The sequence below is a fragment of the Nicrophorus vespilloides genome, unplaced genomic scaffold (genome assembly GCF_001412225.1).
Source record: "Nicrophorus vespilloides isolate i.1.1-1 unplaced genomic scaffold, Nicve_v1.0, whole genome shotgun sequence".
Lineage (NCBI taxonomy): Eukaryota > Metazoa > Arthropoda > Insecta > Coleoptera > Silphidae > Nicrophorus > Nicrophorus vespilloides.
In genome coordinates, this window is record NW_017096622.1 from 2,411 (window position 1) to 24,065 (window position 21,655).

At 28.6% G+C, this 21,655-nt stretch overlaps 1 protein-coding gene across 1 annotated transcript in view; it reads right to left on the reverse strand.

Moving 5' to 3' along the window:
• Positions 1-4,797: 4,797 nt before the first annotated feature.
• LOC108557624 overlaps positions 4,798-21,655 on the reverse strand; it is a 49,184-nt gene continuing 32,326 nt past the window's right edge. The window contains exon 3 of the mRNA XM_017914219.1: positions 4,798-4,870. Within this exon, the coding sequence (XP_017769708.1) occupies positions 4,814-4,870 (57 nt within the window). The 3' untranslated portion in view covers positions 4,798-4,813. The remainder of the gene's footprint in view (positions 4,871-21,655) is intronic.

Below are 21,655 nucleotides of genomic sequence, written 5' to 3' on the forward strand. Positions count from 1 at the left end.
TAAATCATAACATATTAAGAAGATATAGTCTTTATTTACATATTGTAATTTATTATTCAGATTTATATTTGTACATCTAGTTCTGTTGACTGTGAGTCTTGGAAATATTAACATCTTAATATACAGACTTTATTTGTACTTTGTATTGACTAATTCAAATTTATATTTGTACATCGAGTTTATAGACTGTAAGTCTAGTACATTTTACCATCTTAATATAAAGACTTCACTTGTACTTTGAATTGACTAATACAAATTTATATTTGTACATCTAGTTTATAGACTATAAGTCTAGTACATTTTACCATCTTAATATAAAGACTTCATTTGTACTTTGAATTGACTAATACAAATTTATATTTGTACATCTAGTTTATAGACTGTAAGTCTAGTACATTTTACCATCTTAATATAAAGACTTCATTTGTTCTTTGAATTGACTAATACAAATTTATATTTGTATATCTAGTTTATAGACTGTAAGTCTAATACATTTTACCATCTTAATATAAAGACTTCATTTGCACCTTGAATTGTATATTTTTTTTTATACTTTCATCTGGTATATACACTGCAAGCCTAGCAAATCTTAACAACTTAATATAAAGACTACTCTATTTTGCACCTTAAATGGACCAATTTAAATTTAGTATTGTACATCTAGTTTAAATCTAATAAACATCTTAATATATAGACTTACTTCGCACCTTGAATTGTACAAAAATTTGCTTTTTGTTTATATGCTATAAGTCTACTAAATCTTAATATCTTAATAGAAATACTTCAGTTTCATCTTTAATTGAACAATTCAAATTATATTTTATATATATATTTTTATATAAGTTTATTCAATCTTAACATCACGATATATAGACTTTATTTTTCAATTTGAATTAAATAATTAAAATTGTCATTTGTGCATGTAGTTAATAGATTGAAAGTCTACTAAATCTTAACATCTTAATATAAAGAGACTTGAATTTGCATCTTAAATTGAACATTTCAAACTTCGATGTGCACACTTAGTTTATAGACTTCAAGTCTTCTTAATCTTAACATCTTACTATAAAGATATCATTTGTATTTTGAATTACAATTTATAAAGGCTGTCCCAAAATTAACGCAAGATTTGAATTTATCGCCATTTGTGCAGTAAAGTGTTGGCAACCCCAAAAAAAGCAATTTGACACTTTACTGCACAATTGGCGGCAAATTCAAATCTTGCGTTAATTTTGGGACACCCTTTACATTTGTACTTCAAATTTATAGACTGCAAGTTTAGTAAACATAAACATCTTAATATAAAGACTTCAATTGCATCTTTAATTCATTAATTAAAATGTTCATTGGAACATCTAGTTTATAGACTATAAGGCTAGTAAACGTTAACGTCTTAATATAAAGACTTATTATCTTATCTTATTTATAAGACTATAAGTTTAGTAAATCTTAAATTGAATAATTGAAATGTCTATCAGCACTTCTTGTTTAATTTCTAACCTGACTACATCAATTCAAATATCGATTTGTACCTCGATAATTAAATCCTAATCAAACGACGCTATGAACGACGCTATGAACGTAGTTTCGCTTTAACTACATCCAGGTAGGATTTATTCGCCAATTAGTATATAATCCTACCGATAATATTCAATTGGAATCTCGCGGATGGCGAGGAAATCGTTCGGAATGAATTGAACGCTGCAGACTCTGCGGAACGTGCATAATATAAACATTGGTGGGTTCGAAACCGAAAGGATTTGCGCTCTGCCCACGACCACTTTTACTGCTCCGACCACACTTAAATCGAATTGCCATTAGCTTCAGCCATCAGAAGCGAACCTCACCTCACTCTTCCAGATGCTTCGAACCACAACATAGAACAATCGCAATTTCCTACACGGCCTTGCACTTCTTTCTTTCTACATTACCTATGAGGTCATTGCTCGCATCATTGAGGACTTACGCTTTTCGGACCTCCTCCACCCATTTTTTTTTGCTAATAAATATGGGACAAGGTCGCTGCTCTTTACATTTCATACATATTTCTCCTTTTTTTTTACTTTATGTTAATGCCGAGTTGAAAATATGCAATGCAAATGTATTCATTTCATCATCATCATTGCCAATTTTCGCTTCTCATTCATGCAATGCCGCCGATACACTTATTAAATGTCAAGAAATAAGTCGATTTTTATTTTATTCGTAAATGAGACTCTTTAAAGGTCTCTTTGTTGAATATGACTGCAATTGCAGAATGATTCATAAAACCTAACAAGACAAGGCATCACCCAAATGATCATCCTTGAATTGCATAGATTCAAAGATTGTTCCAAATGCAAATCAATTTTTTAAAAGTCTCACAATTCTTTGTAAAAAAACAAAACATTATTATTTTGTACACAACTTGTTTTTCATGTTAAATTGTTGTTTAATCAACAAGAATGACAAGAAATCAGCGGAAATTGGTTAACATAAAATTAGTATTATCTTCTGGTGACTTCTTAATCATTTACCACAAGTTGTTAAAAAATACACATCCGTTTGACTGAAATAAATTATATTTTCATGTAATTGAAATTCAGTGTAAGTAAAAAAAATGTCTTAAAGATTAGGGTGTTGTAATCGGGTCTATTGAAATCCCGACTGTATTGAAATCCCGACGTTCGAAATCCCGACTGTATCGAAATCCCGACTATATCAAAATCTTGACAACCATAATCCCGACTGTATCAAAATCTCGACAACCATAATCCCTGTATTAAAATCCCGACTATATCGAAAATTTTTACAATAACATTTTTAAATTATTTCGGAGCGTAGTCTTGTGCTACACTTTTATTATTAATAACAATAAATTATTCTTAATTTATTTGATTTTGTTGAATTATTCATAATAAACCTTAACATTGTGAAATAATCTCAAATACAATTAGATTATTAATTGTTATTAATTATTATTAATAACAATTCAAAAGTCACCACGCTCCGGAATAATTAATAATATATATATATAAATGTTATTGTAGACATTTTCGATATAGTCGGGAATTTGATTGACGGTATTTCGGTTGTCGGGCTTGCGATTGCCACCAGTTATAATCAATAGAAAAATAATAGTCTAAATATGTTAGTATTTATCTTAATATGAGTAATGAAATAAAATATTTACTTTGCGTCATTATTGAGAGAGATTACTGACAAAATTTACTCATAGGATTAATAACTCCAAAGTACGCATTTTGGAAATTGTGTTTGATTTTGTAATGATTTTATCATTTTAGAACTTTTATTTTTATAAAAAATATTAAACAAATAGAAATGAATTTATTTGCAATAGTTTTACAAAATTAATTAATAGTTTAATTAATTTACTATTTATCTTAAGCAAAAAAAAGTTATAGAAAATAATAATTCAGTTTGATTTTTGAAATAAAATTACAAACGTTTTAGTAATTAATTAATTGTTTAATTATTTTAAACAAAATGCATTTATCTTGTAAAAAAAAGTTATGGAAAGTAATAATTCGGTTTGATTTCTATAAAAAAATAATTCAGTTTGATTTTTGAAATAAAATTACAAACGATTTAGAAATTAATTAATTCGAAAAACACTACGAATTTACACAGATTAATCTAAATGTTTGACTGCATTAATTAAAAAATTAAATATTAAATTTTATGGGTCGCAAAATGACACTTATGGAAAGTAATAATTCGGTTTGATTTCTATAAAAATAATAATAATTTCGTTTAATGTCTGCAATAAAATTGAATTTATTTGCAAAAGTTTTGGGAATTTAGTTAGTTTCATATTTGAAATTAAATTGTAAACGTTTTAGAAATTAATTATGAATGTGATTATTGCAATTAAAATGCATTTATTTTGCAACAAAGTTATACAAAGTAAAAGTTCTGTTTAATTTCTGTAATAAAAATGATTTTTTTGCAAATTTATTGAGTTTTATTTTTGCAATTAACAAAATCGTTTATTTGCAAATTAAATCACTTTGATAATTCCAATTAAAATGCATTTATTTTGCAAACATTTTCCAAACTAATTAGGTTCGATTTCTATGAAAAAAAAATAAATAAAAAGATGTAAATAATTTACGTAATGCTTTTACGCATTTATCTGCAATTATAATAACTTAGTTCCTTGAAACTGAACCCACTGCAATCAAAATAACTGTTAAAAAAAATTACCATACGATTCTTCATAACCTGAAGCGGCGAATAAATTAACACTTTTCCAGTCAACGAAAAGCAAACACGTTAATTAATAATTTCAGTAATTAGAGCTAATTTGAATACTAAAGTCTTTCTATGTATCAATTAAATATTGAAGCACACGTAAATCCTTGCGACGAAAAAAAAACTGGATGTCATTAATGTAATTGAATGTTGTTTCCGTTAAATTAATTTTGCATCTCGATTCTTGCAGAATAAATGAATTTAAATTGAAGCTTCTAGCGATGCGTAACCTTTAATTAAGTAATATTTACGAGCACTGAGAGAGATTGAGCCAAAACGCAGGTAGTATTGAAAAGAAATAGCAACTGCAGATGTGGTGTATATAGCATTGAAAGTGCTCTCGCTCTTTTGGCACCTGTAGGATTAACTGCAGAAGCCTTGAACCCACGTGCTTGTATCGAACTTGATCGCGTTCTTGAAGCGAATTGTCCTCTTCGAAACTCGTTCGCAACAGAATTCAATTCAATGTATGTAACTTGCATAGGTTACAGCATCCAGTATATATGAATTTGCTGATGGTTATGGAAAAATTATAAATAGGTGTGTGCTATTGTTGCGTTTACTTACGTTGGACGACCAAGAGCAGCTCTGTTGTTGGAATGTTGTGGATTTGTATCTGTAACAAGTAAAAAATGAATTTAGATGAATGAAATAAATAAGAAATCTTGAAGAAATGGTATTGTTTTTGGACCTTTTCTTTTCAGGGACAACCGAGGAGACGAATTGGATTTGGATGAATCAAAAAGGCACGACGAGATCCCAGACGGACGGCGAGATCGTCGGGCGTGCTAAAGCAGCGCGATTAGATAACTTTTGGCGTGCACAAATATGTGTATATTTAGATGACGGCGAGTTATTTTTGGTGCACGTGAAATATTCGCGAGAGAGGCGCTTATTCTGCAGCGTTTATTTTCGATGTTCGCAACATCTCTCGGCTTCTTCACTTGATCGTTCCGGCGAACTCTGGAGGAGAGATCACCGTGACCTGCGCCAAACCACGCGATTACGTAACTGATCCATTTAATACATGGATACAACTCGTTTATCTCGACAGAAGCAGAAAATACCATATTTAGATTGATAAAAAAACACCACAAATTTGCAATTTTTATATTTATACAAGTGTAAAACATTTAAAAAAAAATAAGTAACACTTAGATTAATCTAAATGCAATTAAATCCATTAATTAAAAAAAGTAATTTGATGGGTCGCAAAATGACAGCTGTCAACTTGCGTCGAAACGTCAAAAAAAATGTTATAAACAATTGGGTCGCGAAATGACAGCTGTCATATTGCGTCAAAACGTCAAAAAATAAAATAACGCTCCTTCTGTGGTCATAAAGTAAATAATTCCCGATACACTTTAATAAAGAAGTAACACTTAGATTATTCTTAAAGCAGTTAAATTAATTAATTAGAAAAAAGTTATTGTATAATTGATTAATTTAAGTATTCATTAAACAACTTAATTCCAAATATATTTAAAGCACACATTAGACTCTCATATAACGCGAATTTCTACAACACGATAAAATTATTGGGACAATTTCTTTATATAACGCAATTATAGTAGAATTGAATATCCCAAATATGTTATTCGTGTTATACGAGGAAATTTCTCTTATAACACGATTTAAAATAACGCGTAAAGTATTAATCGCGTTATACGGGAAAATATTAGGACCACTATATAACGCGATTCTAATACAATTGAAATTGAATATGACAATAGTCATCCCAAATATATTATTCGTGTTATACGAGGACAATTCTCTTATAACACGATTCCATACAACGCGTAAAGTATTAATCGCGTTACACTGTATAAGTAATTTATGTCGAAGGTAGCATTAAGATTGATTGAAAAACAGATTAAATCTTCAAATTTCTTTCATTTAAAAATAAAATATTTTAAAATTGATTAATATAAATATTTATTAAGCTTTGTGGTAAAAGCAATAAATCTTAACGCTTATTTTTATTATAAAGAAACACCTTTTGACTGTGGACCACCAGACGTGAAGCAATAACAACTGGTTGAACGTAAATCACAGATTATGATCAATTTCGATCACGATTTTATATAATGCAATTGATAATAAATATTCCAGATTTTTCCTTGATATTTTTTTTTATTATTATAAATGTATTTATATATATTACAAACGTAGTGAACCTACACACAATTACGTGATATACCTTAAAACCGTTAGGCGACACATTTAAAATCCCCCCACGACATTGTCGTAGGCTGATTAATAAATATTAATTACAATTTGCTGCTCGATCAAGTGACATTATAATTTGACGTCTTTCCAATTCTGACGTGTATTTTTCTCTCATTAGAGAACACTTCTCTCGTTTTCTTAAAAGCAATTAATTTAATTTACATACACTTACTGTTCCACAACTTTAAACTTAAGTCGAAATAGTCATAATAGACGAATTTTTTAATCTATACATTTGTTTTTCACAAGAAATATTTGACTAAAGCTGTTAAAAATTGATACATTTTTATTTCTATTAAGTCCGAATAGTCGTACGTCAAAATTAGTGTATCTAATGATATAATACTTTTGTTTTCCATGAGGAATATATTTGACTAAAACTGTTAAACATTGATACATTTTTATTTCGATCATTTCGTCGTAAATTCAAATTGTCGTAAGTCGAGAAATATTGATAAATACCTATATTTCCATAACGTCGTAAGTTCGAATAGTCGTAAGTCGAGAAATGAGTATTTCTAATGATATAACACTTTGTTTTCCATGAGGAATGTATTTGACTAAAACTGTTAAACATTGATAAATACTTCTATTTTCCATAACGTCGTAAGTTCGAATAGTCGTAAGTCGAGAAATGAGTGTTTCTAATGATATAATACTTTTGTTTTCCATGACCAATTTATTTGAATAAAATTGTTAAACATTGATACATTTTTATTTCCTTCATTTCTTCGTAAGTTCAAATTGTCGTAAGTCGAGAAATATTGATAAATACTTCTATTTTCCATAACGTCGTAAGTTTGAATAGTCGTAAGTCGAGAAATAAGTGTTTCTAATGATATAACACTTTTGTTTTCCCATGAGGAATATATTTGACTAAAACTGTTAAACATTGATACATTTTTATTTCGATCATTTCGTCGCAAGTTCAAATTGCCGTAAGTCGAGAAATATTGATAAATACTTCTATTTTCCATAATGTCGTAAGTTTGAATAGTCGTAAGTTGAGAAATGACTGTTTCTAATGATATAACACTTTTGTTTTCCATGAGGAATATATTTGACTAAAACTGTTAAACATTGATAAATACTTCTATTTTCCATAACGTCATAAGTTCGGATAGTCGTAATTCGAGAAATTAGCGTTTCTAATGATATAACACTTTTCGTCGTAAGTCAAAATGATCGTAAGTCAAGTAATGTATCCAATGATATAATAGCTTTGTTTTCAATAAGGTATATATTAGACTAAATCTGTTAAACTTTTATACATTTTTGTTGAGTTCGTAAGTTGAGAAATATTTATACAATAAGTATATGTATTAAAAACTGCATAACATTTATTATTTTTTTACGACGTAAGTGTGAACAGTCGTAAGTCGAGAATTGACTGTATCGAATGATATCACATCCTTTATTTTGCAATTATAAACTTCAAAAATGAAAGCGTTCTCTTTCAAGTGGAACATTATGACAGGTTAATGTGTCTGCTCGTAATTATGCTGTACTTCGGATGTACTTTGCACGAGTTATAATAGCATTACATTTCTCTTCGGGATCGCGCTTGTAATAAGCACGGTTTATTTTCGTCCCTGAGAGACCAGTAATCATACATAACGTACGCTGTTGGATACAAGAAAATGGGACAGTTTGTACGGTTGACAACTTGGCGCATCGTCAAGCAGGCACCTGCCAATAATTGACAGATTGTCAGAGTTAATGTAACTAAACATACCGTGTTTACATTATATACACGTAAGACATTGAAATTATTCAAATGTGACTAATTCACAATCTCAAACACTTTAGAACGATATACGAAAACGCAGCTATTATGTACAGTAATTTTTCGACTTACGACTATCAACAGTTATGACATAAACAAACTATACAAATTGATTGATTATTAATATTTATGTATATCATTATTTACTCATGTATTTAATAACTGAAAATATGTACATACATTTTATTTAATGAATTTCGACTTACGATCATTTCGACTTATGTCCGAAGTTGCAAAACGGAAGGGGTTTTCAACCAACACTGTGTAGGGTTAATTTTCTAATTGTTCACGAAATGACAGTTGTCACTTTGCGTCAAAACGTCAAAAAAATTGTTATAAACAATTGGGTCGCGAAATGACAGCTGTCACTTTGTGTCAAAACGTCAAAAAAAAATTGTTTTAAACAATTGGGTAGCGAAATGACAGCTGTCACCTTGCGTCAAAACGTCTAAATATTGAGCTAAGCTGCTTTATAAAATACAAGCCTTCTGTAGACTCCATTCATAAGATAAATAATAATAATTCCGAGTAAAAGATAAGACGGAAGGAGTTATCTTTATGAGCTATTACGTGGGTGTGACAACAAACATTGGAAACGTGAGAACGGCGAGTGAACACATACATGCATTTGTAGTCGCCCTTAGTAATCGGTGATCTGAAAGTCTGCGGCGCGCCAAATTCAAAATATGCAAATGTGAAAGGAATTATCGAAGTGAAAAGAAAAAAAACATTACAGATAATAAGTACATGTAAGCAACTATACCGGTCGTAACAATTCAGTGTAATCATGACTCACACGCTTCGTGCTCGTAAATTGCGAAACAAACGAAAAAAATATGAATAAAAAGATAGTGCAAATAAACGACAAAATTACATTCATTAAAATATATTTCTGGTTTACTCAATTCTCTGAAAATTTAATCTGATTCACCGAATTCCTCAAGCATAACATTAATAAATATTTTAGAAAATGTTACAAATAATTAGATAATTAGTTTTGTTTAAAACGAATCTAAATAAAAGTTATATCTCTTCTGAGCAGTTTTTGTCTCGAAATGACAGCTGTCACTTTGTGTCAAATTGAAGAAGTGTGAATAGTTTTCAGTGATAAAAAAATAAATACTAATGATAATTATAAAAAAATGATCTTAATTATCAAAAATTAATTAAAAAATCTTCCAGAAATGTTTAATATATTAAAAAAACAGACTAAATTTAATGCTTATTCTGTCTATATAAATATGTTTTATTATGTTGAGAATTGAAATCATTTGTATCGTATCGTTTACATCACTAAATCGCAGTCATTGTTTGTGAAATGAATAACGCACTTGAATTTCGCCGAGTTGCGCAACGTAACTTAATCATAGTGGACATTGAAATTCTAAAGTTCCTAATATAAAGGAAAAGTCTTTGGTGATGATTTCTCAGAATGCTTCAATTCTTATGCTAAAATTTCGTGCTATTTGAATGTTAATTACATGATGAATCCCTATGGAACGGAAGACTAATTAGGCCAATTGCAGCATGCAAACCCCATTCAAGCCACGTCAAATGGACAATGTCAACCGCAGGTCGATTATATTGTACATAGTACAAATTCACATACACTCACATCTCGTGCTTCGTTTGCTGCAGTATTACCTCGACAACAGATCGTAATTGCACATTGTACTTGTATTTACCGAGATAATGGACTGTAATTTAATATATTAATTTCATTAATTGCATTTGGGATTGGTTTCCAACGCTCTACACTTTACATTATATCTATTGACATACATAAAGAACAAAATCACTCTTACAAAATTAACCTTATAAACAAATTTATAATATTTTAATTGATCATTAAAATCAACTCATTGAAGCTATAATTAACAAAATATAATTAAATTTAAAGATTAATTACTTAAAACACAATCGACATTCTACATTCATAAAAAAAATAAAATTGTTCTAAAGTAATATTAACAAACTGAATTATTTTGATTGATTAAAAAAAAATCTACTAATTATATTTTTAATTAATAAAAACCAATTAAATTCGAGAAAACCGTGTTAAATGACAGCTGTCACCTTACGTAAAAAAACTTCACTGACATTCATGAAAAAAACCTAAACTTTCTTATCAACTATAATAGTATTAACAATCAATCAATCAAAACATTGAATTTAAAAATTAATTAATATTTTTTTTTAATCATCAAAAAATAATTCAATTTTAAGAATTAATTTTAATATAACTACTTTATATATTCGATTATATATGAATTCGAACGAAATTGTCTTCTATTGAAAGACAAAATTTTATTTTATTAAAATACAAAAAAACTTTTGCAAAAATATTTTGATTGTATATGAATTAATAAATTAAATAAATAAATTTGTAATCAATGGAAAATAAGTAATTTAAACAGAGAAATATTGAATAAGTACTTCAAATATTTGCATTTCACTTCTAATTTAAATAAAACAAATTTTTCTACAATTGTTTTAATTGTATAATGGTACTTACTACTGTAATTTAAATTTAAGAAGTAAATTTTACATAGATACTTTACATTTTCGTTTCTTAATGCATTTGAAAGAAATTGTCTTCAAATACAAAAAAAAGCTTTAGACACATTTTTCCAACATTATTATGATTCGGTGGCAATCGCAAGCTGAAATACCGTCAATCAAATTCCCCATGTTTGAAATCCCGACGTTTGAAATGCCGACTGTATCGAAATCCCGACTATATCAAAATCCCGATTGTATTAAAATTCCGACTGTATCAAACTATACTATATCAAAATGTCTACGATAACATTATTAAATTATTATATTTTGATATAGTCGGAATTATGTTTGTCGGGATTATAGTTGTCGAGATTCCGATACAGTCGGAATTATGGTTGTCTAGATTTTGATACAGTCGGGATTTCAATAGACGGTCTTGCGGTTGTCGGGCTTGCGATATAGACCCATTATGATTGTATACAAATTAATAAAATACAGTTGTAATCGATTGAAAATAATTTAATTTAAACAATTAAATTTTGAATATCTACTTCAAATATTTGAATTTTGGAGCATTTGCTTCTTGCAAACATTATTTTAATTGTATAAAAGTTAATTAAATACATTTGTAATCAGTGATAATTCATTTATATTTAAGAGCACATTTTATATAAATACTTCAAATATTCGTTTGTTGATTTCTTTGAAAAAAATTAACTTAATTTTGAATACAGAATTTTCATTTTTAAATTCAATATAATATCAATTTAATGAAGTAAATTCCAATATTCCGGTGGCAATCGCAAGTCCGACAACCGAAATCCCGTCTATAGAAATCCCGAGTGTATCGAAATCTCGACGTTCGAAATCCTGGTTGGCTCAAAATCCCGACATTCGAAATTCCGACTACCATAATCCCGACAAACAAAATCCTGACTATATCGAAATCACGACAGTGTCTTTTATGATTATAAATTTCTACAATAACATTTTTATGGCAGTCGGGATTTTGACATAGTCGGGATATCAAGCGTCGGGACTTTAATACAGTCGGGATTTCAATAGACGGTCTTTTGGTTGTCGGGCTTGCAATATAGACCCCAAATATTCGTATATTGCTGTATTTTAAAGAAATTACTTCTTTTGAATTCTCAATTATATTCTATTATACAATAAACAACAAACAATTATTGTTTAATTTAAAAAATGAAATTGCAATCAATAGAAAATAATGTAAAATTTACATAGCTACTTGAAATATTCGTATGTTGATGCATTTTGAAGAAATTGACTGCAAGTATGTGTATTCATGCAATTACTCGGCTTACGTAACAAGATTGCCCGCATTAGATATGCTCCATGCCTGTTACTTTGATAAAATCTAATTGAAAAAAAAAGCAAGAAGAAAAGAAATCCCGCCGCATTGTGAAACATGCAATAGGCGTGTGCTGAAATATCCTGAATTAAAGAACGTTTCGTCTTGGTGTTGCACTTTTCCCCTCAATTAAATAATTATTCAGTGATGAAACGATTCGAATCAATAATGAAATAGTTAATTCTTATTGTAACAACATATTTCTTGTATTAATTACATTTTTATTAAGAAAGTTTTTCTTCTTAGAGAAATATTTTCTCTCAAAAAATTATTATTTAATAACAAAAATTTTTGAATCAATAATAAAATAATCAATACATATTAATACAGGTATAAAGACAAACAACTTTCTAATATTTCTTCAGTTTTAATTAACTTTTATAAAATTTCTTCCTACAGTTTTTTTTTCCTCAAGTTTGGAAAAGAAAAACACTTTCAATATTTGCTACGTTAATTAGAATTTTCTTTTACTAAAAAAAAACAAATTATTAAGGAAACTTTTTCTCAACATCTTAGTTTAATTTATGTATAATGTTTGAAACCACTTAGCGTAAACTCCACAAACTTCTATTCGACAATGTAAACCGAGTTCCCAAACTGAGGAATTAATTAGGATTACATTAAATAAAAAGTTACTTCGCTAGTTTGCTGCAGAATCGTTACGAAAATCTCAATTTTCTCTACTTTAATTAATTAAAAGTTTTCAGAGCTAACTGATTTTAATTTAATTACATATTCATAACCAATCCTAGTTAAATTTATTATTTTATGAGCTTGTAGTTTATTTAATTAATAATTATATTTTGCATAGTTTAATACTAATTAAATTTATTATTTTGTAAGCTTGTAGTTCATTAAATTAATAATTACATTTTGCATAGTTTAAATATATAGAGCGATGCTCAATCGGATTTGCACGTTAATTAGATGAAGTCAATCGGGCATGAAGTCTCTCGCAGCTTCTCGACTTTCTTAGACCCGATGGCGCCAATTCAAACAACTACATTTTGCAAATTTGCTTACATAACTTACCGTGAATCATTCCCACTATAATCGCATCAATTACGTTACGAAATCAATCAATAAATAGAATAGAACTTTTCCCCTCGAGAGAATTATTAATATAAATGTATATATCCTTGAAAATGTATGTTTTTTTTGCGTTATAAATGTTGGTATACGTTTCCTAAGATGAATCAGATGTCTGAGTCAAGCAGGTGAACCTACCAATTTATCTCCTCCTTTTGATGTTAACTTCTTGTCAAGGGTCAATGGCTTTGCAATAAAAATATATAAAACATGGAGACAAGAAGGTCCCAGACATGTTTTCCAGAAGCAATGACACCGAAGAAAGGAAGCAGCACAAAATTACACGTGAATCATTTGCACGAATTTCGCAAAAGGAGGCGAAAATTGAATGAATCGCAGTTAAACTACCCACATTATGAATATATTTGTTTTAAGTTAAGTGCTTTCGAATTTTTCTAGAAATTTTCAAAGATCAATTTGGGAAAAACCGCTTCATTTGTTTCAAAGTATAGGCGGTTCTAAAACTATGACTAATTTTAATGGTTAGCCAAATGACACCTGTCACCTTGAGTCAAAACGTCAAAAAAATGTTATAAACAACTGGGTCTTAAAATGACAGATGTCACCTGGAGTCAAAACGTCAAAAAAAAATATGTTGTAAACAATTGAGTCTCGAAATGACAGCTGTTATCTTGCGTCGAAACGTCAAAACAATTATTTTACTTCCTTTATATACTTAATTAAGTTAAATACTCATTAAAAAAAAACAAAAGTCAAAAAGATTAAGTGGATAATTCAAGATGTGATTCATCAAATCAATGTAATTACGGGATTCCAATTTTTCTACAACTGAACGAATTCAGAGATCAATTGGGGAAAAATCGCATCATTACAAAGTATAGATAGACCAACAGTTCTAAAACTATGGGTCGTGACATAATATTGAGTCGCGTTAAATTTTTAGTGAGTCACCAAATGACAGCTGTCACCTTGAATCAAAACAATAATTTTGCTTCATTTATATACATAATTAACTTAAATACTCATTAAACCAAAGCAAAATTAAATAAGATTAAGTGCATAATCCAAGATGTGATTCGTATAGAAAACAAAATGTGTATGCAATCAATGTAATTATGGAATTCAATATTTTCTAGAATTGAACGAATTCAGAAATCAATTTGAGCTTCATTCCTTCCAAAGTATAGATAGACCAACGTTTCTAAACCTAAGGGTCATTGAGTGGCGTTAAATTTTCAATTGGTCATTAAATGACACCTGTCACCTTGAGTCAAAACGTCAAAAAATTATGTTATAAACAATTAGGTCTTGAAATGACAGGTGTCACCTTTCGTCAAAACGTCAAAACACTTATTTTGCTTCATTTATATACATAATTAACTTAAATACTCATTAAACGAAAGCAAAAAAGATTAAGTGGATAATTCAAGATGTGATTCATAGAGCAAAAGAAAATATGTATGCAAATCAATGTAATTATGGGATTCGAATCAATTGCGAGGTTAATCTTCATGGATATGTTTTTTTCTTCTATTAAATAATTCAAGACAGGTTTCCTTAGACGATTCGGATTACGCAACGAGAATTGCCCTATTTATATATAAATATTTTTGCACAATCAAGAGAGAAAAACATAATTATTTATGCAAAAATTTACAGTAATTATTTCAACAAATAGAGATGAAGAAAAAAAAACAATATGTATATCACATGTTATATTGTGCCCACATAGGTTGAGTCACGATGATCACCTTTTCGAAGGTGTATTTTTAGGAAAGTTGCCTTTGAAAAAGCGTAGGTAATAGACGACGCTCGAGAGCGCTCACACATTGTGCAAATAAAATGGAAAGCAAATGTGTATTTAAGGAAAAACAACGCATAATCAGTTGAATAACAAATGTGTATATTTTTTATTTCTTTTTTTTTTCAAATTTCCAGTGGAAAACAAATATTCAATATTGAAGGACTAATAATAATTGTGTATGCAATAAATGTGTTGCAGGTTGAAATAAAATCGATTGGTTTCATTTGCAATGAGTCAAACATGTAGACATGATTCAAGATGCAAATGTTTACTATTATTGCTTTATATTTATAATATTTGTAAATAATCAAGTGATTCAAGTGATTTATTAATAATATTTTAATCCCTTTATACAGTTAAGTCTCTTTTTGTACGGTTTGAAACAGATTTAATGTGAAATACTGATGACAATGAAAATGCAAAGAGATAATTTTTTTCTCATTTTTATTTATATTCTTGATCAATAAATAATTGTAATGAAAATAGTGAAAAGTTACTTTACAAATGTGGGAAAATATAAATATAAAAATTCTTATTTATAATTATTTAATTTTAATATTGATCAATAAATAATTGTAATGGAAAGTTTCTTAAATTATGTGTGAAAAAAATTATATAAATACATTAATATTAAAAAAAAATGAACATCCTCAATTTATTTCCAAACGCTTTCACATCGTTCACGTCAATGGAACAAATCGATAATTTCAAGAACAATTACCGGAAATACCAAAATAAAAGGAGTATAATTGCACTTTGTCAATTACTTTTCATTATTTGAGTTTCAGAAATAATTCTTTTTTTCATTTCTCCTTGCACCTTACTTTACAAATGAACGAATTCTGAGAAGGTTGATTGTGAAAAATGGACTTGCAGCAGTTCCATCTGTAATCATAATAAGCCTGGGAAACACATTATTCATTTGAATTATTCTTAGGAATACGAATTGCAATGGAAAAAATCATATCTAGTTGAATTCTTGTGAATTGTTTTGTTAAAAAAAATCTCGCTTTGTCGTTAATATTTTTAAGTTTTTTTTTTAATTTTCAAATGAATTCTTCAAAATTCTTAGTTTATATTTACTTTAACCTAAATGTTTGTATATTGTATTAATTGTTCTGTTCAAAATTTTTATTTGTCGTTACTTTATAGGAGAGACGACTGCAGTAATTCTGAGTTTGTTTAACATGGTATCAATTACAATTAATCTAGTTTAGAAAGTATTGAAGGTACCAATTATTTCTTATAACGCAATTTTCATATAATTGAAGATACAAATGCTAATTATGGGAGGATTGACTATACGAAAACTGAGTTTCTTCTAACACGATTTCTATATAACATGGTAATTAATTGCATTGTAGGAGGTATGCCATCTTCTATAAGTTGGTACTTACATAACGCGAATTCCTTACCAACTAATCGTGTTATAGAAGCGTTGAATATACATCAATCACTCGATTTACACGATAAATCGAAAAAGAAGCATAAGCATTCAACATTTATTTTTTAATTTATTTATTTTTAAACCGTGTAAAAGTGAAAACGTGTAATGAAAGTACCGTGTAATACGAGTAACCATAATAATTGGGAATGACATGTTTTGAAAACACTGTTAACATTGTATTTATAAAATAAAAGCAATTATTACTATTTTTTAGTGAAACTTTACTATTTAATAACGAGAAAATATTTGTAAATTTATTTAGAAATGAAATTAAAAGAAAAAAAATACGAAATTTGTTATGTAAATGATCCATGTTTATCAATTGTTTTGTTTTGTTTTTTAATGTTGCTATGTGAGTTGTTTCGCAATTAATTATTAATCAAACATCTGCATGTATTTGGGAAACTTCACTTGTTTAATGACGTGAATGCATTATGCAGCAGTATCAACACCAAAACAAAAATAATCGATAATTGAATAATCAATTAATATATGATAATGATGACGACAATGGAAACAAAAGTTTTGTTTTTGTTTTGGTTGAGTCAAGGTTAAACGTTTGATACAATCGAAAAAAACAAAACAAACAAAAAAAAACTATTTGGTGATGCGATTCGATTGGTTTAATGAGAAGATGCGATTGGAAATTAATTAGTTTCAATTAAAAGTGAATTCGCACTTGAATTGCGAACGTACGTTCAATACCAATTACACCTCGCTCACTCTCTCGCTCGTGCTTATAAATAGTATAATTGCTATAAATAATCGTTGATTTATTCGCGATTCAATTGCGAGGCTACACGATTTTGATGTACGACTGATGATAATATCCCAATGCTAACAGTAAGTGAGATCAGTGTTTCATCTCCTTCTTCAATTAAATTCTCTATATATTGTTGTTATTAACAAAAGCCTTGAGATGCACAATTTTCTTGCAATTGAACCTTTCACACACACACAAAAAATGTAAGAGTGATTGCAGAGTTTACGTAATTTCTGTTGATATATATATTTTTTGATTGCACTTTGAGACCCGAAATTCGGGTTACGCAATTTTCGAGTGGTTGCACGATCCCAATCGAAATTAGTATTCCACTTAAGACTTGATGACAACATGATATGCGGAAACATCAGATCGAAAACGCCTTGAAACTCAATCAAAAAGAATGCGATCCCATCATCATCAACAGTCTTTGTGTCTTTATTATATTAGATTCATTCATTTTAGTTTTTGTTATAAATTTGTTTTATAACGATTAATCTATTATGTGTAAACAAATTAATCTTAAGAAACTCATTTAAATAAGAAAATGTTTTTCAAGAAATAAAATTCATTTTTTGTTGATATTCAAAATTTTTTATATCTTAATATAATTTTATTAAATAATTAATATAATCTAGATTAGTATAGTATTTTATTAGCAGTTTATTGATAAATTTTAACAAATAATCTTCAGAAAATGGAAATGATGTTTTACATTTTGATATCATTTTTTCTTCTTCTAATAATTAATGTATTATTATTATATTATTAATGTACTATTAGTTTCTTAAGTATAAACACATAATTTTAAGAAATTTATTTGTACATTAATTCTTTGAAAACTTACGAGTTTTTCACACAATTTATATTAATTCAAGAAAATATGATTCACTAAAAAAAACTAACAAGAAGGAAACTCGATTAATTAACACCGTGTTAAACAAACTGAGAATTATTGCAGTCATCTTTCCTACAAGAAACTCATAATTCGTATAGTCAATTAACATTGTATCAAAACCGTGTTTTAAGAATGATATAATTAGTAACGTCAACCGTCCTATAACTAGATTCATTAGTACCGCGTTACATGAAAACTGCGTTATAAGAAAATTATAAATAGTGCAGTCAGCTCTCATATAACACTATATATTTGCTACCGTGTTACATAAAAACCGCGTTATAAAAAACATATCACAGCTAAGATTTAGTATAGTCATATAATAGCGTAATTAATTTGGTACAGCGTTGTATAAAAACCGTGTTAAAATAGGATTTACTGTATTATGTAAACTTGTCCATTGATCTATTTAATTATTACCAACATATTGGATGCAACAATGACGACGGTGAATCAACGAGGTTAACGGCATCCCGTGTATTTACCACTCCAGAGAGTTGTTGCATAATCGAATGAGAGAGAAATAGATGCGAGAGGTTGCAAAAGCATGGAAGAAATGAAATATAAATAAGGAATGAGCAGAATGAGTGGAAGGAATCGAAGACGCGAGAAAGAAAAAATAAATATGCCCTCTTCTCTCTATTTTCGTGGACGGGAGAGGAAGAGAGTTACCAGGATAGAAGAAACAAACAGACAAATTTTGGGCCTTCAGGCAATTAGTCACCAACGAGGAATTATTCAGGCAGCAGCAGCAAGGTTAGGGGAGTAAATATTTACGATCCGAATACCGATTACAACACTACATCTAAATTCAATTTATTATGTATCAATGTAATTATTGTTATTTGTTTTATTTTTAAACTTGAAGAACGCACAGACTAAACAACTTTAATCACATATTTTTCCAACTTATTTGAATCAGCAGAAACAGTACTCGATAGATAAATGATTTTGTTTTTATACCCTCACAAAATAATATTGATCATTAAATTACATCGTGAAGGAAGCGTGAGAAAACAATCAGAAGGGTCGAAACTATCCATTATACTGAAGTGAGTGTTAAAATAATATTAGACGTCATTGATTTTGGGTGGAGGAAGGTAGTGGTAAAGGGGATAATAATATTATTTCCTTCCAAACATTTCCTTCTAACAGACAGTAGAATTTAACTAAAGTAGGATATGCGTATTTAATTTCAGCATTGACTTTCACTCGGGATTTGCATAATGCATTCATAACAGAGATGACCTCACGATGATACTAGTTAATTCAATATCATCGTTATTATTTGCACGTTTTGCATGGAAATGTGTTTTGGCGAATTGTACAAAGGTATGCTAATTCCTGAAGGAATGATGGCGAAAAGCAAGAATACGAACGGCTCTATGCAAAGGGATCAAAGCCTTCGGTTGTAACATAATAAACATGGCTATACAACTTTGGCCCTTTGAAAAAGTGATTTATTTGGTAGATGCGAGGGGACTTCCTAGCATTTCAGCCACGAGTTGTTTTCCTATACAATTAGGGTATACACGTATCGCATAGGGGAGACGATTCACTGCATTAAGTAAGGGGGAAAACCCCGAAGAACTCTTCGTACAAGCAAAGACCATCATATTATTTCTCTTTTTTTCCTCAGATCAATACCAAAATGGAAAATTCTTATTCGTAATCTCTTAAATTAAATTTAGAAAACTTGATTTTATTCATTGAAATATAATTAATTTCGCGTTTCTTTCTTCAAGTCAATGAATTTTTTTTAATTGTAATTTTCTTATTCAAATGTAGAAGATAGAAAATACAAAAACAATAGTTTGATTTATTTCATTGATTGTAATAGTTGTGAATCTTAAGTCTTTTTACGTTTCTTTCTTCAAATCAAGATAGAAAATACAAAAACAATAGTTTGATTTTATTAATTGATTTTAATAGTTCCGAAATTTAAGTAAACATTTTTAATTGTAATTTTCTAACTCAAATGTAGAAGATAGAAAATACAAAAACAGTAGTTTGATATTATTAATTGATTGCAATAGTGGCGAAATTTAAATAATTTTACGTTTCTTTGTTCAAATCAATGAAATGAACAGTTGTAATTTTCTAAATCAAACGTAGAAGACAGAAAATACAAAAAGTAATTGATTTTATTAATTAATTGTAATAGTTGTGAAATTTAAGTTACTTTCTTCATGAAATTAACATGTTTAATTGTAATTTTCTAACTCAAAGGAAGAAGACAAAATACAAAAAAATATTTTCATTTCGTTCATTGATTCTTATAAAATTTAAGTAATTTTACGTTTCTTTCTTCATGAATGAAATTTTTTCAGTTATAATTGTGTAACGCAATAAGTAAATATAACAAAAAAATAGTTTGATTAATTTCATTGATTGTAGTAGTTGTGAAATTTAGGTAATTTTTACGTTAGTTTTTTTTTCAGATCAATGGAAAATCTTTAAATAACTAAAATGTACAGGAAAAAAATAAATAAATAATGTTATTTAACCTGCTATTTTTTTATCCAAGCAAAGACGATAAGAAAACAGAGAGGTTTTCTGTCCTCTACAATTTTTTTTTAATATTTAATAATTGGGTCATTTTGACCTATAGGTAGTAATTGTATATAATTTACTTTTTTGGTAGTAGTTACGTGTTAATACAATTATTTTACTTGATATAAATTACGTCATTTTATATTTATTTTCTTTCAGAAAATTCGTGCTTATACGACAAAAATAAACAAATAATTACATTTACAATTTAAATACTTAAAAAAATATGATTTAATTGTTGATTTTTACTTCATGTTCAATTAGATTTGTGTTTTGGATTAATTGAACAAACAAAATGCGGTAAAATATTTATAAAATAAAAGCGTTCGTTCGTTACGAAATATCCAGGATATGCAATTACATATAGTTTTCGCAATGATAGTTTAAAAATAAATCGCGAAATGAATAAGCGTTTAGTCATTATTTGCTATATATCTACATACACATTATTATTATTTTTGTAACTATGCAAGTGGTGCAATTAATTTCAAATGCAGTTTCGTTCTTGGCATTCCTAACGTTATGTAAGTGGCGACATTTGTCATTGTTGAGCACCGTATGTGTGGGAAACAACAATAATAACAACAACAACAAACAGAAATACGCATACGAGTAGTTAATTATCATTGATGGTTTTACTAATTCACGATCGTTGCGCAACAGTTTCTTTCATATTCTTAGAGCGAGAAGGAAAAAAAAATGAGGAATACAATAAAAGGAAGAGGTGTGTTTCTTTGAAGTGGCTAAGGTCTCTGACACTCGGTGGATACGCAGTGCGTTACATTGGTAAACAACAATAGAGTGCAGGTAGGAAGGTAAACAGCTTGCAGCGAGCGTGACAATCGTGCGTTTCCACCTGAAAGTGATATAAGCATGTAGGAAGTGTAATTGTAGGTAAAAAGTGATCCACTAGAGAAACGCAGGAAATTTGAATGAACGAAAGAAAACTTACGCAGTTTTCGATGCATTTATCAGTGACCTTCAAACCTAATCA